This window comes from Microtus oregoni, unplaced genomic scaffold (assembly GCF_018167655.1).
Source record: "Microtus oregoni isolate MIOR12 unplaced genomic scaffold, Mior012 000000F_ref0000247, whole genome shotgun sequence".
NCBI classification, from domain to species: Eukaryota; Metazoa; Chordata; class Mammalia; order Rodentia; family Cricetidae; genus Microtus; species Microtus oregoni.
Genome location: NW_024543059.1, coordinates 94,130,029 through 94,157,992, shown reverse-complemented (window position 1 = coordinate 94,157,992; position 27,964 = coordinate 94,130,029). Strand labels below are relative to the sequence as shown.

General features: G+C 38.2%; 1 protein-coding gene across 2 annotated transcripts; it reads right to left on the bottom strand.

The window, feature by feature from the left end:
- Positions 1-26,226, bottom strand: LOC121449745 (leukocyte surface antigen CD53). 2 transcript variants are annotated; one of them, XM_041654430.1, is made up of 8 exons: positions 26,127-26,226; positions 12,418-12,496; positions 9,333-9,521; positions 7,510-7,584; positions 6,895-6,990; positions 3,132-3,212; positions 1,951-2,034; positions 1-921 (listed from the first exon to the last, which is right to left on the bottom strand). In XM_041654430.1, the coding sequence occupies exons 2-8, from the start codon at positions 12,478-12,480 to the stop codon at positions 850-852; spliced, it is 660 nt and encodes a 219-aa protein (XP_041510364.1). In that variant the 5' UTR covers positions 12,481-12,496; positions 26,127-26,226; the 3' UTR covers positions 1-849. The 2 variants fall into 2 exon arrangements, with proteins under 2 accessions (XP_041510364.1, XP_041510369.1); XM_041654435.1 differs by lacking the exon at positions 26,127-26,226 and adding an exon at positions 19,246-19,342.
- Positions 26,227-27,964: the final 1,738 nt, after the last annotated feature.

Genomic DNA, 27,964 nt, shown 5'->3' with positions numbered 1-27,964 from the left:
TAAACTATTTTGTTTATTTAAGTGTTAAAGCAGTACCTTAACAGAACCTTATTTTGTAAAGAAATAACAATATAAACATGAATATGATTACCAGCTAACACAGTGGAGATATTAGTACTTCTGGGCTGTTCTCCATGGCTACATAATTCAAAAGCTTTAAGACTGAATGAAGATAGGGCAGGAATATTAGATAGTCATTTCTGAATGGATGGATATAACAGAAATCAATAAGATATTTTAACAAAGAAATGGAAACATTTCCCTTTGAAGAGAGATCTCTGTAACATTCCTATTTTCAAAGTCTATGTTCAAAAGGAAATGGGGTACGTCAATTATCCAGTAAATCTGACTCCAAAATTCCCTTCAGTATGTCTCTTACAGAGTGAAAATAGCATGATTCAGAGGCTAGAGACTGATTTGACAATTGTTAAGAATCTAACACTTAAACTTGGGCCTATCTTGTAGTACTCAGGGCTAAATTCAGGGGCTCACATATGTTAGGTCAGTATTCTGAGCTATATCCACACCGGCAGCCATCCGTGGATCTTAGGTCACAAGAGCTATAGGTTCTCTTGGCCTCTCATGTCCAAAAAATTCACCCAGTTATGTTTCCCCATCTTTAAGGGATATGGTTACTGCTATCAGGTGGTGAATGATTTTCTTCTGCTTGAGATGGGAAGTTCATGACCAATATTCTCTTCCTTGGGTATATAAAGCAGGAACCCACTCAAGGGAGAGATAAGAGGAATCAAAATACCAGGCAGGCAGGTAATTGTTTGGGGCCTCATGCTATGGGTGTTTTGGTTTTCCAGAGAGAGATAAGTCTTTTAAGCTCAGGGCAATTGCAAGTCAGAGCCCTAAGGCCTGGCTGGTTTTGTCAATCTGGCAGTTCAGTGTCAGAGCAAAGGACATCCCCAGCACCTGTGAAAAGAATTGAGAAAATGTGAGGTCTTCAAAAGAGAAAACATTTCTCCCACAGATACTAGGATTGGTAACACAGAAAAGCAAGATTTCTATCACCTTGTGACCACTCTCCGGCATCACTCCCTTCTAAGGAATTTCTCTCTTTATGATTAAGGACAGCATTAGGAAGAAAATTGGAGCAATTGCAGTATGATGGAAATGTGGAAGGTTTTGGAAACATTTTTATCTTCTTAAGAAGTCACAGATGAGCCGGGCGGTGGTGGCGCACGCCTTTAATCCCAGCACTCAGGAGGCAGAGGCAGGCGGATCTCTGTGAGTTCGAGCCAGCCTGGTCTACAAGAGCTAGTTCCAGGACAGGAACCAAAAAGCTACAGAGAAACCCTGTCTCGAAAATCCAAAAAAAAAAAAGTCACAGATGAGTAATGTATAGCCAGTTGTCTTTATTGAACAGTATAAGAAAAATAAGTCAGCTCTGTCCAAGCCTTAGGTTTCTTTTGCTTCCAAGCAGAGAAAAGGTCATTTAATCTTTAGCACTTAAGTAGGTCTTAAATAAAGTATAATATGCTCAATACTTTGGTAGAAAATAATTTTATGAATATCACACAACAAAACAACAAAATTTCCCATTCACTTGTCAAACCAAGTACAAGCAGAAAGGGAAAATAATTATAATTTCCATCATTACTTCCTTCTTAACATAAAAGGTCAATTTTTCAAAGTAACTATTTTATCATAATCTTTTCCAGACCAGCTAAGTGAGCAACTAATGTGGAAATCTGCTTAGCACTCCTAATTTGACTGTGACTCATTTGTATCTCTAAGGGCACATTAATTTGATATATATTCATATAACCATTTTTCTGTATGTTTCAAGTTGAGTTGATAATATAATAATTTGCTCCTTGAATAGAGAAACTCATGAATAACGTGACATTTATTGCATCATTTTTCTTTCCCGGTACTGTTCTAAGACTGCGTGTTTTAACTCATTTAATCCTTGTGGGGATCCCAGGATGAAGCTCTTACCTGTATCACACATACACAGATGGTAATGATTCCAATATATAAGAAATTGGAGTGAAACCACTGTTTTGCTTTATTGTAGCAACCCTAGGGGAAAAATTATAGGCATGAATGGTATCATCCAATATGTCAACTTTATCAGGAAGGTTATCTGGGATGGCAGTTTGTATTTATTTAATACAGAGACTGACATCAGATGTTGCAGTTTTATTTCCCTTTAATTTTTAAAGAGACAGACATAGAGAACATTGTCAGAGGCCTTCCTACTGATATTATCAGTATATTTGCACTTAACACAGAAGACTTAGCTTTTAACAGAGTTAAACTAGCACCCAAGAAGTAAGTAAAAAATACATGTCCTTATTTTCTTTGGACACTAAGAGCTGATCTAAAAAATAACATATGGGATTATAGGTGTTGTGATCTTTGGATCAAGGTATATCTCAATATTTGCTTCAGGAATCAGCATCATAACCTCATAAAATTCCAGAGTTGTTGACTGCTGGTTGTCCTGTGTTTTTTTTTCCCTTGGACCTGAATATTTTTATAGATTTCCAAACTCAGGAAAAGGTAATATGTGGTCAAGACAAGGTCTTAGGGATTTGGTTTATTGGAAGATGACTCTGTTTTCCTCTAGATGAAGAAAGCCCAAAAATAAGAGGAAAGGTGGTTTCTAAAAACTCCTTTTCCAAAACTCTCATTCCTCCACATGCCTTTAACTCATCTCACAAAGGAAATGCATCTGCCATCTCCAGGGAGAGAGAGAAGACAAGCAGTTACCTAACAAGCTATTCTACCCTAATCATGTAAATTATACTTTAAAAGTGAGAACTATCTTTTGTTGAATAATTGTCTAGAAACATCTCTGGACAAGTTTTACACACACACACACACACACACACACACACACACACACAGAGAGAGAGAGAGAGAGAGAGAGAGAGAGAGAGAGAGAGAGAATAGTATAACAAAAGATTCTTCATTGTGTCTCTTAAATGGATTAACTTGCTTCTGGATTTTCGAGGCTTCTATAGTTACTGGGTGTCGTTTCCCTGCTCCTTTTTGTTATTGTTGTTCCAAATTCCCTGTTTCTAGGTGGAAGATTTAGGTCCTTTGGAACAGTTTCTGATGTAATTAAGTTTGAACAAAAGAGCCAGTAACAAGAAAATTGCTAACAAAATTACCTGAACATCTGCACCTGTTGGGCACGAAGATGGTGGACCTCCAGTCCAATCACTTGTGCTATTTACACCACAGCAATGCAGCTGAAAGACAAGTCCCCCAAACATGATGATTAGAAAATTAGCAAAAACCAACACAAACAATGAACCCTAAACTTTATACAAAAGGTATGCTTGTCTTTCAAATCTGACTCCAGAAGAAAAAAAAAATCAGAATGGATCTACTGCTGCAGCCTCTTTGGAACTAAATGTTCCCAGACTATTATATCATTTTGTTCATAGAAGACATCTTCACAGAATACAAAGGGCATGTTTGGCTTATATATTCATCTATTGAGTACTTTCTTCCCAGGAGGCCTTATAACACAGAACTAAGGCTAACCACATTGATTCTTGAGATTACTGAAAATCTCTGGACAAGTTTTACACAAACTACCACACACACAGAGACAGACAGACAGACACACACACACACGCAGAGAGAGAGAGAGAGAGAGAGAGAGAGAGAGAGAGAGAGAGAGAATAGTATAACAAAAGATTCTTCATTGTGTCTCTTAACTGGATTAACTTGGATTAATATTTAGATACCTGCTTAGATGAGAAAAGAGGAATGGTAGTTTTACATCTAGGAGAAATTTATGATCCAGCTATACTATTCTTAGACATACACCCAAAGGACACTGTTGTCCTACTAAAGGCACACTTGTTTATACACCTTTATTGCTATTCTATTTGCAGTAGCCATTCTAAATGTCCATCAATTGATGAATGGATATTGAAAATGTAGTACATTTATACAATGAAATATTATTCACATCTTAAGAAAAATTAAATTTAGAAAATTTCCGGTAAATGGACAAAGGTGGAGACAATCATCCTGAGTACAATAGCCTAGACTCAGAAACATAAATTTCATGTTTTTTCTCTTATATGTGGATGCTAACTTTGAACGTTTAGATTATTTGTTTAAATTGGAGTATAGATAGATGCCAGGAAACTGGTAAAAGGGTATGGGGATGCTCTCAAGATAGAGGAGTTAGATAGAATTCTGTCATATAAAGGAGATAAATGGAATGGGAATAGTTAAGTGAGTTGGGGGATAGGAGGGCAGGGTAAGGGATAGAATACTAGGAGGGGTAACTAACACTAAAGAGATCTGGAAAAAAGATATATGGAAACTTTTGCAGCAGTATGTTTCCATATATATATATATATATATATATATATACAATTTAATATAAACAATTTAAGTGACGTTATCTGTAATTGAACAATAATGCCCCTACTAGACCCCAGACTAACAAATAAACCTTTGTTGGGGATGCTGGCCATTGGGGTTCTATAGACCCTTACATATTACAAGCTACTGCCAATATCTCCAGTTACACTCCAGAACTTGGTATAAGACCCTATTGATGAAACTTCAACATATGTGAGTCACAGAACATGGAGAGATCAAGCTGGATTGATTTGGAAGTTTGATACGTACTGGCTAGATTTCATAGTGTTGGGCAGTTCTGTATGTGCTACCAGAGGAGAAATGTGGTCATAAATCTTACAGACTTGTGATCCTGAGAGTTGTAATAATGATCAGCCTAGCAAGACACTACTACTAGCACTATCATGACCCAGATGCCACGGGAGTAACCATTAACTTTCTGCTTGGATTTAAGGCATCTTACATAAGATAGGACACATACTTGACACCATTTTGAGGGCCAATAATCTGTGACTGGATAGTCTATAGGCCCTTGGGGAGAACCTACTAGAATGGTTTTGCTAAAATGGACAAAATATCAAATCAGTTTCTAATGACTTATTACTATACCCATAGATGAGTGCATCACTTAGCCATCATCAGGGAAGTTCCTTTCTTTAGTAGATTTAGTAATTATCACAGAAACCCACAGTTGGTCGATGTGTAGAAAATGGGGTACTCAGTCCTAAGCTGACATCTATATTACACCATCTCCTCCCAGGATTGAGGGATCTGTGTGAAAGAATGAATGAGCAGAAAGTTGTAAGAGCTAGAGGCAGTGGAGACTAATTCACTATAAGGAACAGCATTTCCTGGGCACAACAGGGCAGTTTCACATAGGAACTCACAGTAATTGTGACAGTATTCACAAAAATAGAACAAACATAAAGGGTAGAATGGCCAGGAAGTTCCGTCCCTAGTTGAAGAGTTATTGGCAACTGATTACTTCCGGAAGGATAAGCAGTTTTTAAGGATATAAGGCATAATATCTGGTAGGTGAACTTCACTCCGATGGGATGACCTCACTCAAAAGTATATAGGTATCACTAACTGAACTCAGTGGGTTTATCAATAAAATGAGGATACAAACTTGAGTGAGTAGAGAAGTGGGAGCAGATCTGGGAAGAGTTGAGGGGTAGATATGATCAGAATATATTGTATGAAATTCTCAATTAATAAAAAAACCGTTATTTTAAAAGAAGAGAAAAAGAAGGAGAGAGTGAGACTTCATCAAGACTCTAGATTCACAGTCCTTCTGGGAAGCAGATTTCCTGCCATCAAAATACCTGTGAGAAAAAACCAGTCAGATACAGAAAATGGTAAAATCTCTAGGACAAATAACCTAATTTTTGTTCACATACACATATAAAGAACACTATTATAGAATAAAAGAAATTTTGAGACATTTCATTTAAATGCAACATTTGGACCTTCTTATATCTTGATTTGTTCAAATCAGTTGAAATTTTTTGAGAAAATTAGAATAATTAGAATGAAGACTGTAGTTTGCATATAAATATATATACTATATTTGAGGATTCATTTATTAATTTATTTATGTGTATCTTCACTAAGCCCATGCAAATGCATGTAGAAGCAGGAAAGGGCTTCAGAGCCTTTGGAGTTGGAGTTCCAGGAGGTTGTGAGTCACTGGATTGGTGCTCTAACAAAACCCAGATCTTCTAGCAAAGCAATAAGTGCTTTTAACCACTGAGCCAGACCCTTTAGTAATATTGGGTGAGATGCTATCAGGTTCAATATTTCATTTTCTTTAGAATTTTCTAGCAAAATGTTTGGTGATTGAATGAGGTGGCAGTGACAAATGTTGATATAAAGCTGGTGACATGTATCAAGAGATTTACTCCTCTTGTTTTGTTTTTACTTTGTTATGTGTCTGAAGATTAAAAGGGACTTCGAATCTGAAATGAAACAAATGAAGAGTTTGAAAGATAGAGGTTGTAATTTTTCCAAGTCCTCCCCTTTATGTTGTAATTTCCTATGTTACTATCATCTATTCCATATTAATCCATCATGGGTGATGATGGTACTCTTGGGACGTATATCACGCCCGTACAAGGCTCGCTAGTGCATGTTTGTCCCTCGGCATTCTAAGGAAAGAATGGAAAGTTGATGTATGTTTGTGGGTAAGGAGAAGCATGAGGGACGTGACACTAGAGGGCTAGGTAATAAAATGTAATAATTTTGGTGACTGGGGAATAAAAGTAAATAAACTAATCCAATATGATTTATTCGGGTCTTCTTTTCATCCTGTTAGGGATAAAGCGATGATCTTATGTCAGTAGATAAAGAATGAAATAGAATGCAGAAAAATTTGAACCAGTTGGATTAACCCCTATAGTTCTCTGCCTACGAGAGCACAGACAATACTTTGGACTTTAGAACTGATGATCTTTGAGTCTGAAACATTAGGAAAGAGATGCTGGTTTCTGGGAACCAAACCTTGGAATTCAGCTTAACTCATCTGAGCAGGATTCTTTATGTACTTACATGTGACTGGATGAAGTCCCAGGCTGCCATGGTGCTGTTGTCTGTGTGATAATGTTGAATGCTGTCATTCAGGCCCTCAGCCACTAAGTTGCTCAGCTGTGATAAATCATATTTCATCAGAGAAGACATAGTAAAAACAAGATGTATTTAAGAAATAAGAGATTTCTAGTGGACCAAATAATATATACCCCTGCCCAAGGAGCCAGAACTAGGGAAGTGAGATGAGGGAGGCTATATGTTAAAACAAGCTGAAGGTTATATGGTTTTGAAGGAAGATATACATAATGGATGGACTTTTATCCTTCCATAACTATAGTTACAAAGGAAGGATGATACAAAGCCAAGGTCAAACCTTACTGAGAAGACTACCAACTCCATGGAGAGAAGTAGACAGGAGGAAGACAAGAAGACAAGCTTGCTTCATTTTCTCTCGTTATCTTTCAAGGCATCATTCAAATACAATCTTCATGACATTTTTTCTCACCTCAACTGCAATTAACTCTCATCCTCCTACTTCATTTGTATGATTTACTACTAATTTGGTTTTACTAACTTCTCCACCATGTATTCCCCATCTTAGTAAGAAGAGAGCAAGTCATGTTCTTCATAACTTACCTTTTGCTCATACACAAAGAGCAGGATGGCTAAGGCCACCTCAGCAAGGAGAATAATCAGCAGCAGAACAAAGAACTGTGACAAAGCAGAGACATGATCAGAACATTAATCCCCACTTCTGATCTACCTCTCTCTGACATGGGGGAAAACAGGTCTACACATGTGGGCATATGCGCGTGCGCACGCACACACACACACATACACACACACACACACACACACACACACACACACACACAATCATGCATGGGAACTGCTCCTGCCTCCCCAGGGCTTTATAAGCCCTCTCTTGTTTTAGGAACAATATGTGTTCTTTTCCTACAGTTGGACTTTAGAGGGCAGATTAGCTATCCTCTGACTTTATTCTAACATTGTTGAGTCAATGTTTTAGCATCAGCCTAGTGAAACAGTTGTACAAAAAGCCAGGATGTTAAAGCATGAGTTTGGGTCCTGATCCCATATATCAGATCAAGTCTAGATCAAGAGAAAAGGTGGATGATGATGAAGGCTGGGAGGGAATCTGAACAGAGAGAAAGAAGGAGCCTAATCATAATTCTAAGTCAAATTTTCGTCTCCAAATTTAGAATTGTGATCCCTACATGACATTTATGAAAAAGCTTGGACAGTTACAACTATTCTTCACCTTTTAAAAAACTTAAACAACTATTTTGACTGCTTAAATCATTTGTTTTGTCCTGTCTCTGATGTTTACTATCATTTTATGTCTGACAAAGAACTGTTTGATAATAATAATAATTATCATCATCATCATAATTATTGTTATTGTTGTTGATCTTGGCTCTAGTTTAAGTGTTGATCTGCAAGAGAAGATTGAACACATGACTTAAAGGATAACTGGGATGCAAACATATCAACCTCTTTCCTTAGTACACTAGAAAAATTGTATCTTTTCTACTCCAATGCCAGTAGGTAAAATCTAAGCCTGATAATATTCCTCAGGCTGATTATTTGACAGGGAACTGCTACAAATCTCTCTTCTTTTTCTTGTATTCAAGCTCCTTACCTAAATTGTGTAACTCCTACTATGAAGGCTACTTTGTGCATGAGTTAAGGAAGAATTCTACATCGTTGGGGAGGGTCACTATGTTCAGAAGAACCTACTCATTATTTTTCATCAGTTAATTACTACGCTCAGATTTCAAAGATCTTGGATCTTGAAGTCTTGGAAATTTTGAAAGGCTTTAGGAGATTACTGGAATTGGACTATATTTTATATCCTGATATTAACATGACACATATGGGGCAAGAAAGTTATGGTTCAAAGTGATGTGTGTATATATGAAATTGACAAGCGATGGTCTGTGTTGGTTGGTTTTTATTGTAAACTTGGCACAACCTAGAATCAAAAGGGAAAGGAACTTTAATTGAGGAATTATCTAGGTCAGTCTGGCCAGTGGAGATGTCTTCCGGGGTTGCTTTTATTTTGACTGTTATGGGCTCAACTCATTGTGGATACATTATTCTCTAAGCTGTCATCTAAGTTGTAAAAGAATGAAGAAAAGCAGTAAGTAAGCAAAAATTCTGTGCTTATTACCTCTCTGCTCTTCTTTTTCCAAAACAAGGCTTCTTTGTGTAGCTCTGGCTATCCTGGAACTTGATCTGTAGACTAGGCTGGCCTCACACTCAGAGATCCCTCTGCTTCTGCCTCCTGAGTGCTGGAACTAAAGGCATGCACCACCACTACTTTCTTATCCCTCTCAGTTCTTTAATTATATATATCATCCAAAAGTAATCTACCATGAAACATATCATCCTGGACTTGAGCCGTCATCTATCCCAACTCAGAATATCACAGGACTCACCGACATAAGCAGGCACTTGTTTTCCTTGATTGAGCCCATGCAGCCCAAGAAGGCAACCACCATGATAATGGAGCCCACAATGACGAGTACATTGCCCAGTGTCAGGAAGGGAAGGTTACGGAAGAGCACTCCATAGGTGTTTTGAACCAGGAGGTAGATACCAAAACCCAAAATGCAGCAGCCACAGACCTGAAAGGAAAAATTCCATAGCATTCTAAGGTGAATGTAATTCTTTGTTTTTTTTTAATTGTTTCTATTGTGTTATATGTTTTTCTCCACACCCCTCCTCTCCTCCCCCTCCCCTTCTACCCTCTCTCATGATCCCCACACTCCCTATTTACTCAGGAGATCTTGTGTTTTTCTACTTCCCATGCAGATTAGATCAATGTATGTCTCTCTTAAGGTCCTCTTTGCTGTCTAGGTTCTCTGGGATTGTAAACTGTAGGCTGGTTTTTGTTTGCTTTATATCTAAAAGTCACTTATAAAAGAGTACATATGATATTTGTCTTTCTGGGTCTGGGTTACCTCACTCAACATGATATTTTCTATATCCATCCATTTACCCACCAATTTCAAGATGTCATTATTTTTTCTGCTGTGTAGTACTCCATTGTATAAATGTACCACATCTTCTTTATCCATTCTTTTATCGAGGTTGTTTCCAGGTTCTGTGACAAATAATGTTGCTATGAACATAGTTGAGCACATGTCCTAGTGGTATTATACCCAAAAGTGGTATTGCTGGGTGTATGCCTAATTTTTTGAAAAATCACCATGCTGAGATTCAAAGCAGCTGTACCAGTTTGAACTCCCACCAGCAATGCAGAAGTGTTCCATTTACCCTACGTCCTCTCCAGCATAAGCTGTCATCAGTGCTTTTGATCTTGACCATGCTTACAGGTATAAGATGGAATCTCAGCATTGTTTTGATTTGCATTTCTCTGATGGCTAAGGATGTTGAGCATTTCTTTAAGTGTCTTTCAGCCATTTTAGATTCCTCTGTTGAGAGCTCTCTGTTTAGGTCCGTACTCCATTTTTTATTGGACTATTTGTTCTTTTGATGACCAATTTCTTGAGTTCTTTGTATATTTTGGAGATCAACCCTCTGTCTGATGTGGAGTTGGTAAAGATCTTTTCCCATTCAGTAGGCTGCCATTTTGATTTGTTGACCATGTCCTTTGCTTTGCAGAAGCTTCTCAGTCACTTTCAGGAGGTCCCATTTATTGTTTCTCTCAGTGTATGTGCTACTGGGGTTCTTAAGTATCTCCTAACTTATATTCTCATATCCTTGAGATCAGAATCATCTGAGGGGAGGGGGGTTGGGCTCACTTGAGACTTGCCTCTTTACTCAGTTTCCCATTATCATATAGAAATAACAGCTTCTGCATATGAAGTAACACTTGCATTTTTTACAACACATATTCAGATGCCAAGATAATGTCAGACCTATGAGGGACCTAATACTTTTACTACATATAAGTACATATATATTATTCTATATATAAGTACATATATGTGTGTACTAATATCTAGAATAAAGAATATATATGTATATATATGTATATATATTTAAGAATAGTCTCATAAATACATGAGTACAGATAAATCTTACAGATGAAATGCAGCTGCTGAATTCAGTACAGTAAAACCTCCTTAAATATCTCTTTTTTTCATGTTAAATTACTAACGTGGACATATGTGTCTGAAACTTAACAGTTTTATTAATTCAAATTAATTATACAAAATGTTTCATTTTTCAGTCTGTGCATCAAGTATATAATGTACTTTGATCATATTCACCACTCTATTAATCTTTAAGTGATTTTTCTTTTCCATTTTCCCCCTCCTCACTCCTAATAGTCCCCTTTTAGCTAAATGTCTTTCTTTATTTTTCTTGACTTCCACACATGAAGGAGAAGATGCAATCCTTTTCTATATGGTGCTGACTTACTTCACTCAGAATAACCTCAATTTTCATCTATTTTTCTTCATAATTCCATCCTCCTTTATGTCTAAGAAAAACTCTACTATATACATATACCATCTACTCTTTATTCTCTGCTGATGGATGTCTAATCTGCATCAACAATTTAGCTGTTGTGAAAGATCCTGTGAAAAGCATGGGGTTCAAATATCTTTGTAATAAGGTGATTATTTTTTCTTTTGGAGACAAAATGAGTAGTAAATTGCTAGATTATCTGGAATTCCAAAACTGGAAAAAAAGAGAATTAAAAAATGTACAAGTGACAAATGAACAATGGAAATAAGCAATTTTAAAAGAATGAAATATAAATGGCCAATAAGAATATGGAAAAATGTTCAACATCTTCAACTATCAAAGCTATATAGAGATCCCATTTCATTCTGTCGAATAGCTATCAAAGATAATTATCAACAACAAATGCTGACCAGGATGACAGAAAAAAGGAACCTTTTTACACTATTGGTGAGAATAAAAATAGCCTAGATACTGCAGAATTCATCTCTGAGGTTCTTTCCAAAAACCAGAACTTCCATATTATTTCTCTGTCTGTCAATATTCTTCCATGCGGTCAGGGAGTAGGAGAGTGTAGAGTTTAACACCGAAATTATAGTCCATTTCTCATTTATAAATGCCAGCTATTTGCAATATTATCCTAAAGCCCCCAGAGAGAGTTGGCAGCTCCATTATTGACTGCACTGATACCTTTCAGTTGTTTTGTTGTTGTTGTTGTTTTGGGTTTTTTTTGTTTTGTTTTGTTTTTTGAGATAAGGTTTCTCTGTAACTTTGGTGCCTCTTCTGGAGCTAACTCTTGTAGACCAGGCTGGCCTCGAACTCAGAGATCCATCTACCTCTGCCTCCCGAGTGCTGGGATTATAGGTGTGCGCCACCACCACCTGGCACCTTTCAGTTTTGTAGGCTTATAGAGACAAAAAGGCAGGCGGGAAGGAAATTATTGTTTCTTTATATATACATGACATGTTCCAGATAGTCTCAAGGTGTGCACAGTTCACATTCTATACTACATTCTTTAGCTGAAAAGAAAGGACAGGTTAACTGGGATGGAGGGGTTTTATTTCAGACATATTCCAAGGAAACACTTACCCAAAAGAGCAAGTTAAAGACAAACAGGACATATTTCAGCAATTTCAGGCTGCTCATGCCCATTCTGGGAGAGTATGACCTAAAAAGCAGAAAGAATAAGAAAAGAATATTTTAGAGGATTTGGCATTGTAAAGTAGCACAACAGACTCCAAAATGTAGGTGTTTAGAGTCAAAGGATTGTCACCACCATCTTGTATTTGAACTATTTATTTCTCCTTTGGAAATTGTCCCTAAATCTCTGCTTTCAACTTTAAAAATTGAAGCCCATGTTGAACAAGCATCATCTTGAACACTGAATGTTACTCCAATTCAGTAAGCAATGTTTGATGTTTCAGTATGCCCCATGACCCAATGATAGAGCTATTCTAACAACAAAGTGAGTCTTAGTGGCACAGACTAAGCCAATGCTTTTGGTCCTGTGTGATATTAGTGACTAATGTCTGACTGCTCAAGAAAAAGAAAGCCAGGGACTTGGTCAGTCAGTTCCTTAACTCTCTTTAGATTCATTACTAACTAAATTTGCTGTTGTTGTTTATTTATTTATTTATTTATTTTTGTGACCATGTTTTAATTACAACATTTTTCCCTCCCCTTCTTTCCTCCAAATAGCTCATATACCCCTCCCAATCTCCTTCAAATTTATGGCCTCTTTTTTCATCAGTTGTTATTGAATGGTCTATAAACCTCTCCAGATGAAAATAGAAGGTCCTCTTATGCACAATTATCTAAGATATTTCTGTTCTAGATATGGCCATGGCTAAGTATTAGACACCTTCCAATAGATGCTGATCTTATAGCAAAAATAAAACACACAAATGCATAATGAGATGTTAAAAGGGTCCACAATATGAGCCCAGTCTTTTAAGTGAGGCTATCATTTATTTCAGCAAGGATACCACTGTGTAGATATATATGATGTATTACATGGTAGGTATATGCATATATGTGTGTGTAGACACTAGAGAAGTACATATGGTATCCAATTCTGTCACTATGTATGTCCTTAGGGAGGTACACACACAGAGGGTGAAGAGGGAGACAAATGGGATGGACAGTGAGAAAGTGGAAGGGATAGAGAAAGAAGGGAGGGAAGGAAAGAGGGGAGGGAAGGGACAGAGAGAAAATTATGTCTAGACAATGCCCATCTAGGTAAACCAGGGTTATCTCTCATTTCAAGACATGAATATGATGGCAAATGCCTGTAATCCCAGTGCTGGGGAGCCTTAAACAGGAGGATTACAAATTTGAGGTCATCCTAGGCTACATAATATAATACTTGCTATATATATGCAAATTAGTCTGCTAAAGCTGAAATGCTTGAGATAAAAATACACTGGGACATATTATTAGTAGATATTATATAAGGAAAAAATAGTGAACTTTAAGGTAGTAAAAAAATCATAAAAGGACATATAATAAAAATTTAAATGATAGAGCACCTCTAAATAAAGTAATACTGAATATCATAATTTGTATGTAATGGAAGTACCCAAGTAAAGAGAGAAAAATACTCGAAGAATTAATACCTTTAATAAATTCTGAAGAAGATTAAAATAATTTATTCACATGACAAAGAAGATCAATGAAATCCAAAAATAAGAAATTTATACTCTGTAGTAAAATTTAAATAAAGTATACAATCAATGTTATAAACAAAATCTTAAAATAGCCAAAGGAAACAAGATATGTTTGGCACAAAATAGTTAATATGAAGATAAGATTTATAAGAAAACAGTCAGTCCAAGAAAGACTAAAGTAATGCATTTAAAACACTTAGATGCACCCCAGAAAAATCACATCAGGATTTTATAATCAGTAAAAAAAAATTGGAAAAACTAAGAAAAAGCAAAGAATATAATATACATATGAGATTTGTTCATGATATTAAAAAGACATAACTATAACATGTACAAAAGCTAAGGGAATTTCTTCTCAGCAGATCCACACTACAAGAAGCATTTAGGGAAATCCTCTAGGCGAATTGTTAGACCATAGGCAAGACGAACGTTACTGCACAGATAAGTAGACCATGTATTCTTGCTAGTTGTGATTTGAATCTCAAATGACCCCTAAAGAATCATGTGTTAAATGAAGACTTGGTCGCCAGTTGATAATGCTATTTAAAAAGGTGATAAATTCTTTAGGAACTGCAGCCTTTTTTGAAAGATTTAGGCTACTGGGGCATGCCATTACAGGGTGTGTCTTTCTCTATCTCTCCTTCTATCTACCCCTGTCTCTCTTTCTTCATGTCCCCCTTTCTTTCTCAACCATATGACAAGAACACTTTTGCTCTGCTCCATGCTCTCACCTCAGTGTTTGAACCTCAGAACACACCCGAACTAATGGCGCCAGTGATCACACATTGCAGCCTTTGAAACTGTGATTAAAAGACAATTTTTCCTCTTTTAAGTTGATTTCCTAAGGATTTTTGTCACAATAATGAAAAGTAAACTTCACATTATTTAAATATCTTTAATAAACACTGAACTGTGAAAAACAGTATTATATGAGGTTAAAATATATATATAAAAAAGAAGTTTGTAATAACAATAACATTGAGTCTGGAAAGGAAAAAAACTGAAAATTCTTGTATTGGATGTGGAGTATCATTAACTCACAGATACTGTGGTTACATGCATTGGTACCCTACATGCATTGGTGCCCTACATAAAATTGCAGCATGAATTTAGGACAGCTTACAAAGTTTAGGAGCTGCTGGAACTTTCTGAATGCTGGGAAATAGAAAGTCAGAGTTTTTTGGAAGTATGGGCAGTTGCCAATGATCTAGTAGACGCCCCACACAAGTGAACCCATGAGCAGCATTGACTAAACTCAGATTTATAAAAAAAATAAGGACACAAAATTGGGAGGACAATGTTTTGGAGTGTTTGGGGATGGTTAGGGAGAGACAGTGAAAGTGGGTATGGCCAAATTACATTATATACATCCACAAAACTTCCAGAGAATACATAGAAATAATATTTTAAATAAATAATTATAAATTGAGGGTTCAGAAGGGGAGGGAGAAGGAATGTAAATACAGGAGGAAGGGGTTGGATGAGGGACAAAGTTGGCACATGCTATAATCCAAAACTTGCTTGCAAACTTAACCCTCAAGGACAGAGGTGGGAGGATTGACACGTGTTCCAGGCCAACCCAGGGTACATGATTAAAGCTTGTTACAAAAAAAATTACAAGTATTTTTGGAGTGGAATAGCAGGTTTGGGGGCATATGCCAATGAGTTGACTATTCATTGCTGCCCTATTTACAATAGGTAAACCTTCCTTTTCCTTCTAACCTTCCTCTTCCCTCTTGTTGCTTTGTCTCAAACCCCAATTCAAGTTATCCCCTACTGATCAAAGGGTTGCTCCTTCTGGGGCAACAAGTAGTCTGAAGGCAGATCCACACCTCTCCTACTGCTCCTGAGATCCAATCCCTCAGCTCATCACCAGCTCTGTAACTGGAAGCCTGATATAATCTTCCTTTCTTCTCTGAACCCATTACCAACAGATCAAAAAGACTTTCTCCCTCAACCTTCCTTTCCTCAACTCATCCCAGTATTACAGCCGCAAACACTAGTAGGTATTCAATATAAATGCACCAGCTAAACAGGCCAGGAGAAGAGGCAATACATAACCAGAGAGGAAATAGAAGACAAGGAACAAAGTATCTACCCAACAAAGACAAACCCAGAAATCAGCACCTAAACCTATACTCATTCCCAACTCAGAGGCCTAGATGCCCGAATAAAAATACAATCAGTGCCTCTACTAGAGCCCAGCTATGCAAACACAGCAGGACTTAAATATTTCAACATAACTTAAACACAAGAAAAAGAAACCTGCAAAACAGCTTTTATGAATATGATAAAGTTCCTTAAGGAGAAGATAAAGAAATCCCTTAGAGAAAGAAAATCTATATATTGACTTTTTAAAATCAATCATCTATTGTGCAATCAGAATTAGAGTTCATGGGTTTAAAAACAAATAACTATTAAGACTAATTTAGCTTTGTGGGTGGTGTTTTCATGCAAATGAGCAACAGTGGGCTCCTCGTTCTGTAGTTCTGAATTTGGTTTTAATACTCTGGACTGCCTGTGTACACAGCACATTAAGCCCTTAGAGACTGAAATTACTGCTTTTGTGCAACTGTATTTTGAATAAAGCCACCACAGTGTCAAACACAAGGACAGGCAAACTGATTGTGTGTTCTGGCTTTTTTTTTTCTGACTGCGGTAACTTCAGTTTTGAAAATGAATTGCTTTGAATAAATCCAAGAGTTGTTAATAAAAAAAGAAATCCAGGAAAATACAGACAAACAGCAGATGGAAATAAATAAAACTGTTAAAGACCTAAAATTGGAAACAGAATCAATAAAGAAAACTCAAACTGAGGGAATTCTGGAAACAAAAAATTTTGGAATTTGAACAGGAACTACAGAGACAAGCTTCATCAACAGAATACAACAGAGGGAAGAGAGAATCTCAGGCACTGAAGATACAATAGAAGAAATGGATTCACCTGTCAAATAAAATACTAAATCTAAAAAGACACCTGACACCAAACACCCAAGAAATCTGGAACACTAAGAAAAGACCAAACTCAAGAATAATAGGTATAGAGGAAGGAGGAGAAACCCAACTCAAAAGCTCAGAAAATATTTTCAACAAAATTATAGAAGAAAAAATTTTTAACCTAAAGGAGATGCCTATAAAGATACAAAAATCATACAGAACACCAAATAGATTGAACCAGAAAAGAAAGTCTCCTTGCCACATACTATCAAAACACTAAACATATAGAATAAAGAAAGAATATTAAAAGCTGCAAGGGAAAAAAAAACCCAAATAACATATAAAGGCAGACCTAATAGGATTACACTTGACTTCTCAATGAAGACTCTAAAAGTTGAGAGTGGCTAAACAAAGGTGTTTAGACTCTAAGAGACTACAGATGCCAACCTAGGTTACTATTCTCAGCAAAGCTTTGAATTAACACAGATGGAGAAAATAATATGTTCCATGATAAAGTAAAATTTAAACATTTAGCTACAAATCTAGCCTTACAGAAGGTGCTAGAAGGAAAACTTAAGCCTAAGGAGGTTAACTACATCAATGAAAACACAGTATGAAACATGAAAGCACAGCAAAATCAAAAGAAGAGAAGCACACTCATGTGCATGTTCACACACACACACACACACACACACACACACACACACCTCCACCAGCACTACAAACAGCAAAATAACAGGAATCAAAAATCATGGTCATTGATATCACTCAGTATCAATAGCCTCAATTCCCCAATAAAATGGCACAGACTGAAAGAACGAATATCCATCCACCATCACCAGGCTAAGAAGTTAGAAGTTAAGAAGTCTAGACAGTTCAGAAACAGTAGGAAGGAATCTACTATTATTTTAATAAAAACACATAGTATTAAACTGACTCCTAATTATGACCATAAATTCAGTCAAACTGAATCTGAGAAATTTCTGTTTTAAGTAGACAATAATTAACACAGTGACCCACAACTTGCCAAGGTACAAAGAATATTAAATTGATGAATGTTCAGCCCTAAAGACGGAACCACCTCCCTGTCATGGCTCATGGATCATCTCAGAAGAGGAGGCATAACGAAGTAAGAGCCTGAAGTGGTGGATGACTACAAGGAAACATTATCTCCTAGACACAGCGGGGCCACTGCACATTTGAACCCACATTGCTTTTGACAGGATGCACAAGCCCTACGCAAGCCTAATCCAGACCAAATCTCAACAAAGAGAGCACACTATTCTACCCCCAAGCAGGGGCAATATTGACAATTATTAGGGGCTATGAGTAACATTTTACTCTCAGAGTATAGGCCCTGCTAAGTCAACCACTCTCCGATGGGAGACCTCATATCCAAGAATATTTTGAAACCACAAGCTGGTCTTGAATATTTTTATGAAAGGATGAAAAAGGGTAGGAAAGTGGGTAAATCAGTGAAGAGGTGGGAGAGGTAGAGAATATAATAAAAAGGATGTATGAAACTTTCAAAGAACCAATTAAAATGTAAAAGAATAACTATGGTGAGTAACAAAAGATAGATATAAAAGTGCATAATGCATGATTCCAGGTATATGATATTTAAAAAATGAAAAAAATGTAGAAACAGAAATCGGACCAGAGATTGCATGGAAATCTAAAACCTCTTTCCTCTCTTTTACTCATGTTCTTGGCTAAAATATGTTCCTTTCTGTCCTCAACATTTATTCTGATCAGTTACTAACAATTTTTTCACTCAATTATATCATTTTTCCATGAGATCTTCTATGATGTCTAATTTTTTATAGCTAGTCCTCACTCCTAAAAGGAGTGCCTGCACTATCTCTGAATCTTTTTCATTATATCAAAATCTATATTACAAGCATCTCTTCCTTCATTAGGAGGTAAACTTTGAAAGTAGGCACACCCATTCACCTTTGAATTACTGGCACCTAGCACATCAGATAATAACCCCCAAAATTAGTAAGATTGTTAAACAAACAAATAGTTTTACCTCATTTAATAACTCCATATTCTAATATAGTAGAATAAACAAGATACTACAGAGTCAGTAGCCTTGAGATTTTTGTTGTTGTTGTTAACAAATGATGCTTTAAACAAAGGAAAATAAGTTCTTTATCAACTATCAGGGGGTTATCAAGTCATCTGCCTCCTAGAGTCACAGACGTCCCAGCATCCTTGAGTCCTATCACAACTTTTTCAAATATATATACACCCATTTTCCATCAATAACCAAGATACCCTCAAGCCTGGGTGTGTCACCATCGACTCTTACCTTTACAGAAAGCAAACGGGTATCCGTTTCTTCCCTTTCTGGTTTTCTGCTTACTTGGATTCTTGTCAAATTGAAGGATTCCTTTGCAAAATGGCCCTATTTTCTTATAAGCCCAGGCAAATGTCTCCTATCCTCTCTACACCATTACTGGCCAGTTTCTAAAACTCCCACTCTTGTACCATTCTGCGGAACTGACCCTGACCTAACAGTTAAAGCTGTCACTTCCACCCCATGACTCACAGTGTTTTCATGGGTTTCTTTTTTATGAGGAAAGCTCCTGACGTCAATTTCCAGGAAACCTTCAAGACTAAACCACAATGCTCTGAGGCCACATCCCAGGACCCAGTGCGGGAACCAGACTAAACACCGTTTAATTACTCCAAACAATGAGCTTGGGCTTGTGAACTATCTTGTAGGTTCCTAGTTTGATCTCTCTCTCTCTCTCTCTCTCTCTCTCTCTCTCTCTCTCTCTCGATCTGTAATTCAGCACCATCTACTCTTGCCTTGAGTGAGATCAAGTTTGGAGGTGGTTGTGGTTAGACAGAAACTTCAAAAGAACTCTAACAGTGTTTGAGCTCTGTCTATATAAAATTCAGTTGCAGAGGCCAATGTGTAGCTACAGTGAGTAGCTTTGCTTTTTTCTACATAGACAATTTATAAGATATTAACAAGTTACTCTCACGAGGCTGTGGTGGCACACACCTTTAATCCCAGCACTTAGGAGACAGAGGCAGGAGGATCTCTGTGAATTCAAGGCCAGCCTAATCTACCAGTTCCAGGATAGCTTGACAAACAAAAAAAAAAAAAAACAAAGAAACAAACAAAACAAATAAAAAAACCAAGTGATTCTCAAAAAAGCCAAAAACAAGGCAGTAAGGAATGCAAAAATTCCATGGTCAGAACTTTTGAAACTAAATAACAATTTAAGTGCCATGCACAAACCAACACTACTGCACAGACATGATGCCTATGGACCACAAGAACCAGCATGGCGCAGTAACCCACAGGATACAGTAATGGCATTACTTAAGGGTAACAAACAGGTGTCTAATTGTCCTTAAGACTCACTGAACAAGAAGGAAATACCAGAAACCTAGCCAACTACCCAGGGCTAGTGAAGTTGTAGCTCCTGGGGGATAACCTACAACAGCCACTTTACTAAGCCAGCATAATCACTGACTGCATTCTAAATGATTATCCTTATGCCCACAGAGAAGTGTAGTCCTCATTCCACATTAGTTCAACTTCTGTTTTCAACAGACAAAAGCCATTAAGAAAACCACAACCCCCCAATACCAAAGCCCAGTACCAATGAATACATCTATGCAGCAACGCCCATACTTAAGGCTCTGGGATCATTGCAGAGAAGGTGGCAGAAAGACTGTAAGAGCAAGAGGATCAGATATGGTTATTTTTTTATCTCTCAGGAATGTTATAAGATACACACATAAAGTTTGACCCATGTGACTGCCTAAACATGAATAAAACAAGGACAACAATAGGCACTCTAATGTAGACTGAGGGAAAACCCACAAGGCCTCAAACCTAGACAAAGAACTACAGGCAACTGAAGGATGCTGAGAATAGAAGAAAAAAATCTTCTCCAGGGAAGAGCACATCAATACCTAATACCAAATGGTCAGTCACAAAAGCATACATGTAAGTAGTAATATATAGACTGAACAGGTGTAATTATGTACGTATCAATGTGTGTGTGACAATGATTAATGACAAAAAAGTCTGTGAATTTGAAAAAGAACTATGAGGGGTATACAGGAGGACTTATGCGGAGGAAATAGAAGGGGTTTGATGTAATTATAATCTCAGAAGGTAATAGAAATAATTTAAAATCAAAAGTGAATGGCTTTTCTCTGGGGAGGACCTAGGACTTAACACAGGGCAGGGAACCAGGACTGCTCTGTGGACTGGAGAGGGAGGGGGAGAGGAGTGGGGGGAGGGGGAGAAGGGTGGGAGGAGGGGGAGAAGGGTGGGAGGAGGGGGAGAAGGGTGGGAGGAGGGGAAGGGAAATGGGAGGCTGGGAGGAGGTGGAAACTTGTTTTTTGTTTATGTTTTTTTTTCTTCTTTTCGCAATAAAAAAAAAGAAATCCTTTTATGAAGAAAAAAAAAGTGAATGGCTTTTATGTGCACCTCTTAATAAACTTGTTGTAAATTAACAATAATGTGGGTCTGTATGAGAAAAGTATACTTACAAAACTACACAATTTTCCTATACTGAAAATTCCTCATTCCTAATACTGCGTCATTACATTGAGGTCTATTTAGTCTGGTCAGGTCTATTTATAGACAGGTCAGCTTGCGTCAACTCAAGACAGGCAGACCTTGATGGAAGAGCGTGTCTGTTGCTGTTATGCTCCACAGATATATTAGCACTTGGGCCTGCATGTCAGCCTCATGGCAGCTTCAGCAAAGCACAGAGCTTTGGTGGACTTGCTGCTCTACATGTAGGATCAAGGGGAGTCAAGTTATCACTGATCTGCAGCTGCTTCCGGGCTTGACGAACCAGGTGGGAGCAGTGTAACTTGGTGAAGATGACTCACTGAGCTCAAAGCATAAAGATCATTGTTTGATAAACACAACTTTAGAAACAAGCTTAGTTTAAGTTCAAGCACTGCCGCTTACAATTATAGCCTTGGACAACTTCCTTAAGCTGTCAAACTTAAAGTTTCCTCATCTTTAAAGAGGCATTTAATATTGCCTTCAGAGTTGTTCTAAGGATTCAATATGATAGAATTTCCTGAATGGTTCCGAGCCAGAGAGGTTCAGGGAGTGCTGCATGAGCCCTGAGCTCCTGAGAGCTCTCAGGAGTGAAATGCCTTAGGGGCCGGAAAGGCTTTAATAACTGTTTCCCTTGCTTTGTTTCCTGGAAATACTTCTTTAAAAGTTTTGCCTTTTATAAGAAAAAGTTCATGATTTTCTCCCCGGAAATTTGGTCTACTTCCCTTAGCCAAGAGGACAACTATATGTTTTTCCTTGGGTTCACCTTCTTACTTAGCTTCTTTAGGTTCACCTCTTGTAGACTCCGTGGTCCTTCTTTATGGCTAGAAACCAATTATGAGTGAGTACATCCCATATTCATCTTTTTGGGTCTGGGACACCTCACTCAGGATAGTGTTCGGGGGTAAAGGGAGATGGGGAGAGAAAAGGTAGAAGGGAAGGAGGGGGGACCTGGGAAACAGGAGAATTGGGATAAAGGAAAGGTGGATAGGGGAGCACGGTACCACAATTCTTGGTTAAGGGAGCCAGTTTGGGGTGGGCAAGAGACTTGACCCTAGAGGGGCTCCCTAGTGCCCAAGATGAGGTTCCCAGTTGGTTCCTTGGGCAGCTGAGGATTGGGAACCTGAAATGACCCTATCCTAGAGCAATACTGACGAATATCTTGCATATCATCATAGAATCTTCATCTGGTGATGGATAGAGATGGAGACAGAGACCCACACAGGAGCACTGGACTGAGCTCCCAAGGTCCCAAGGAGGAGCGGAAGGAGGGAGAACATGAGCAAAGAATTCGGGACCACGAGGCGTGCATCCACCCACTGAGACAGTGGAGCTGATCTACGGGGAGCTCACCAAGGCCAGCTGGACTGTGACCGAAAAAGCATGGGATAAAACCGGACTCTCTGAACATGGCGAACAATGAGGGCTGATGAGACACCAAGGACAATGGCAGGGGGTTTTGATCCTACTTAATGTGCTGGCTTTGTGGGAGCCTGGCCAGTTTGGATGTTCACCTTCCTAGATATGGACGGAGGGGGGAGGACCTGGGACTTGCCACAGGGCAGGGAACCCGGACTGCTCTGTGGACTGGAGAGGGAGGGGGGGAGAGGAGTGGGGGGAGGGGGAGAGTGGTGGGAGGAGGGGGAGAGGAGTGGGAGGAGGGGGAGAAGGGTGGGAGGAGGGGAGGGGAGGTGGGGGACTGGGAGGAGGTGGAAACTTGTTTTTTTGTTTATGTTTTTTTTTCTTCTTTTCGCAATAAAAAAATTAATTAAAAAAAAAACAAAAAAAAAGAAAGAAAAAGTTCATGAAAAGACAAATAAGGAGGATAAAAAAAATGAAGTGAGGAAAGATAGATTCAGATGATAGTGGGAAGTTGTCTCTTCCCACTAGGGAGCTCAGCAGGATGACACTAGCCACTAAGGGTGCTAGAGATCTCTATAATAAGGCTATTACTTAAGCTAGGACCAGTTACCCAGAACCTTCACACAGTCCAGCCAGTAGATGTCATATCATCTTTATTATCTTAAATCCATGAAGAATTTTGCAGTAAAACATATTTCTTTTCTACTTGGTGAAAATGGATAATCAGTAGGGAAGATTTGCCTCTATACCCCAACATAATAACTCATGGCTTATATTGTGAGCTCCTACTTACTGGCTTTGCAAGTATATATTTTCTCTTTCTGAAAACCTTTGTCCAGACAGTCTTCACAATCCAAATACCCAACCATCCTCTTGCCCAGCATCTGCAACCTTAGAGACCAGATCTAGACAGGTGTCTGGTTTCTACACCTAAGTGGTAGCTCTTCCTGATAACATCCCAAGGACAGGTGCCTAGTGCACAGAGCGACCTACACAGTGCATGCTTGTTGAGGTATAAGGAAGTGTGATAGGCTGACTATGAACACAAGCCAATATATGAAGAAGCCAAGATGAACACAAGCCACTATAACTAAATCAACACACTAATTGTTGGAATGAAACTTCAGAAAAAAGAATGACTACAACTTCACACACACCCAAAAATAACCTCTACTTTTCCTTCTGATCGAGGGAAACAATAAGGTTAAAGAGGAAGAAATCTGCCTCTGTGTCCCATTTCAAATCCATAGAAATCTATCGAAATTGTTGTGTCTAGATGTCAAGCATAGCTCTGCCCTGAAATAGACCCAGGACGTGTCTGTTCAGTAAACTTGCCATCTACTTTGAATTGCCAAGTAGGAGAAAGGGCTTGTGGTGCTTCCTGTGATCATGTGACTATTTTCTCTTGCTTAATTTCATTTCTATCATGCCTATGGCAAGGAGTGGGGGAGTAATGCTCCTCTGAGTGCATATTCAGTGTTCTGTAGCTGTAATGTTCCTAGACCCGGTCTGGATAATAAATTCATAACAGTGTCTTCTCTCAAGGAGTCTTTGGCAGACTCTCAAACATCTGCAATGTGTGTACATTCTCTCTACTTTATAGAAAAGAGCACATTGTATTGTGTTCTCTGTACCCCTCTGTCTGCCCGCCCCCATGGTAGTCTCTTTGTGATTGACAATCACATCAGTTATCTCTGTGTGTTCAGAACCTGGACACAATGCCTGGCCATTGGAGCACTATAGGGTGGTAGGGGTTGGGGAAGGAAAGCTGTAGTTTGAGGGCTTCTGGCCAGTTAGCGGCTAACCAGAGGGAATACGAAGCTGAGAAAACAACAGGGTTTTTCCTTTCCAGATCTGTCTCACTTTAACAAAGCTTTGAGTGATAGTAAGGTAGCTGTGTTGGCCTGAACTTTGGATCACTTCCTGTGCATACAGGTAAGAGAACGTTGTGTTAAAAGAGAAATAATCTTAACTGACCCACACAGGAAACCACATTTCAGTTCAGCATCTGCTCCTAATCAACAAGTTTCGAAACAGTGAAGATTCCGTTTTAAGATTGAGAAACGAAAGCGTTGCTGCCCAACAGATACCATTCTTTGGCCTGGTCCTCATATATGATTGACTGAAGAGTCCCGTAAGGGCAAAATTATTTTTGGACAAATTCTCCCTTCTTCCTCATTTGTCCTCCTTATCCGTAGTACCTGCCAAAGCAATGTCAGACTACAAGAGATGCCCAACCCCTGATTGTTAACACAGTTCACTAAAAACTGATCGTTATTTCTAATTATAAGGTTTAGTAGCCTCTGAGGGAAACTATGGTAAGCTGTCGCTTTCTCCCCATTTTCTCCCCTGATTTTTAGGTGAGTAAATGAGGTCACAGGGGACTTTCTTCTCTCTCCTTTAGATCATAATCAAAAGCGCTGTCACAGTTCCTGGACTAAGAAGGACTTGACACAGACATTTTGTATTGACAAGGGACGACCACGTTAGTCTCAGAAAATCAGGACCAAAGCTTGACTATTACTTTGCTGAATACCTGCAGCCTAGAATTAGTTTGGGTAGTTGTTAGTTAGTAAATTAGCAGCTGGAAACTACTGCTGTATCGGGTGTTGTGTTTCCTCTCAGCTGAGCACTTCATATGAAGTTGTTCATGTGCATGCTTTGTATATCAAGGATTAGTGAATATGGAGAAAGAAGCCCTTAGATTACAATGTTTGCATTGCTCTTTGAAAGCCCCCAAACTAAACATCCCCAGTTTTATCTTGGAATAAAAGCATTAAGCACAGTTACAAGGCACCTACTGTGTTACAGGTTCCTTTAAATCCTATTTTATACCAAAACACAATGGTCAGAACACTAACTTCCCTTATAAAATGTTTTTTCAGATGAAGACAATACATCTCGTGGCTACTGTTCTAAATCACTCCAGCTATTACCTCTCTCCCCACTTTAAAGTCAAAACTCAAGTTTTCTAAAGCACCAGCAACAGAGAAGATCTCCCCCATTTCTCGCCTCACACAGAAAACTTCAACCATCAGAAACCACCATACAAAGTAAGCAATTCAGTGCTACAGATAGGTAGGCTCAAAGATGCTCAGGCCCAAAGAGATATCAGATAACAAAGTCAATCCAGGTATTTCTAGCCTGGTTGCCTGAAGGAACTGCTGATCTAACTATCTGTGAAATCAGACATTTTAAAGTTACTAGAGAGATTAATGGGGACTCTTAAAGTGATGTGCCCCCACATGAGCTTGTTCGGAGATGTTAAAAGCTGTAAGTCTTACCTTTTGTAGGCAGTGTCCCTCAGCACTTCAGGTAGAATTTGTTGATTATCTTTAAGGTGGCCAACACCGGCTGGTAACAGAAGTCTGGGTCTATTTGTGTAAAAGGAGAAGTGAAGAGAGAAAAAAATATGGTTGTGCCGTGAGGACAGGAAACCCAAGCGAGAAGGGTGAGGAAGTGAGACTGAATGTTCTCTCTTAGGCTCAGATAGTCAACTGTTCCCCAGTGGGTTTTCAGAGGCTCCCACCCACAGACAACTCTAAGATAGTTTCTGAGAACCAAAGACCTAGTACACCAATTTAAATCCTGGGGAACTCTACAGTGATTTGGGTGATAGTTCCTGTCTAGAGAACAGGGACTTCTGGATTGAAATGGCACCTAGGAATTACCTGTGGATCTTTTCTTGTGTAAGTGGCCCCACCACCTGACCATCAACTATACAATTAAACCATGGTGACAAAGACAGCATGGTACTGGAACCAAAACATACTTGTAGGCCAATAAAACCTAACAGAGGACACAGTAATAAACTTTATTTTTTCTTTTTTACTTTTTTTTAATTTTGGATTTTCAAGGCAGGGCTTCTCTGTGTAACAGTCCTAGATGTCCTGGAACTAGCTCTTGTATACCAGGCTGGCCTCAGACTCACAGAGATCCACCTGCCTCTGCCTCCTGAGTGCTGGGTTTAAAGTTGTGTGCCACCGCCACCTGGCTGAAATAAACTTTTACAGGTATGGATACCTTAAGAAACAGTTCTCCAAATAAGAAATACAGATGAACAACATAGTTTTAAGTGTTCAGCATCCTTCGCCTGCAAGAAAATGCAATTTAAAACTACTTTGGAGATAGAAACCAAAGAAGAAACCCAAAGATCTCCATGTTCATTGGTTGGTAGGATTAATATTTTGAAAATGACCTCATTACCGAAAGCAATCTACATATTCAATAAAAAATTCCCCATCATAATTCCAGCATAGTCCTTCACAAAATCTGAAAAATCAGTATTCAACTTCATTTGGAAACAAAAAATTCAAAATAGCTAAAACAATCTTGAATTAACGGACTGCTGGGGATATTACCATCCCATGTTTCAAGGGGCATAACAGTGCTATACTAATAGCAACATCATGGTATTGTTTCAAAAATAGGCATGTTATTCAATGGAATCAAATTGAAGTTTGTCCTATGGATATGTGATATTTGGTAAAGAAGACAAAACTACACAGTGGTGAAATGGAAGCAACATAAACAAACAAGGCTGCTCAAATTGTACGGCTATGTGTACAGTTTCTATCTTCAATGTCCTAAAGTTTTTATAATATGATGCATGGTTAGAGTTATCTCAAGAAAAATGTTTTAGACAACTAAAGCTATTGTTTTCTTGATTTCTTCCTTAGACTTGCATTTGCATAGAGGAAGTCTACAAGTTTCTGTAATTATGTTTCTATCTTGCTACTTCATTGAAAGTATAAGAATGTTAGGTTCTTTTGTGTATAAAATCATTTCATTTACAAAAAAAGACATTTTGACTTTTTGGTTTTTTTTTAAAAAAAAAAAAACCTACTTTGAAATCCTGATCCTCTGGATTTCACAGTCTTTCAATCCCCTTGTTCGTGTTCTCTGATCCCTTAGGTGTGAGAGACATCTCCATCGAGACTGGGTATCCCATGGTCAGATGTTCTCTGCATTATGACTAGTTGTGTCTTTCTATCATGATCTCTGTTTGCTGCAAAGAGAAGCTTCTTCTCTTTGGATTAAGACCTACAATTACCTGTGGGTATAATGGTAAGCATTTAGAACACAACAGGAGTTATATTGTTTTGATGAGGTGGAAGTAGTG

Excerpts from the sequence above, each read along its gene's own strand:
- LOC121449745 (XM_041654430.1), bottom strand. The coding sequence starts at position 12,480 with ATGGGCATGAGCAGCCTGAAATTGCTGAAATATGTCCTGTTTGTCTTT. Across the intron at positions 7,585-9,332 it reads ACAAGTGCCTGCTTATGTCG|TTCTTTGTTCTGCTGCTGAT; the intron begins GTGAGTCCTGTG and ends GCTTTGTCACAG. Across the intron at positions 3,213-6,894 it reads GGGACTTCATCCAGTCACAT|CTGCATTGCTGTGGTGTAAA; the intron begins GTAAGTACATAA and ends CTTGTCTTTCAG.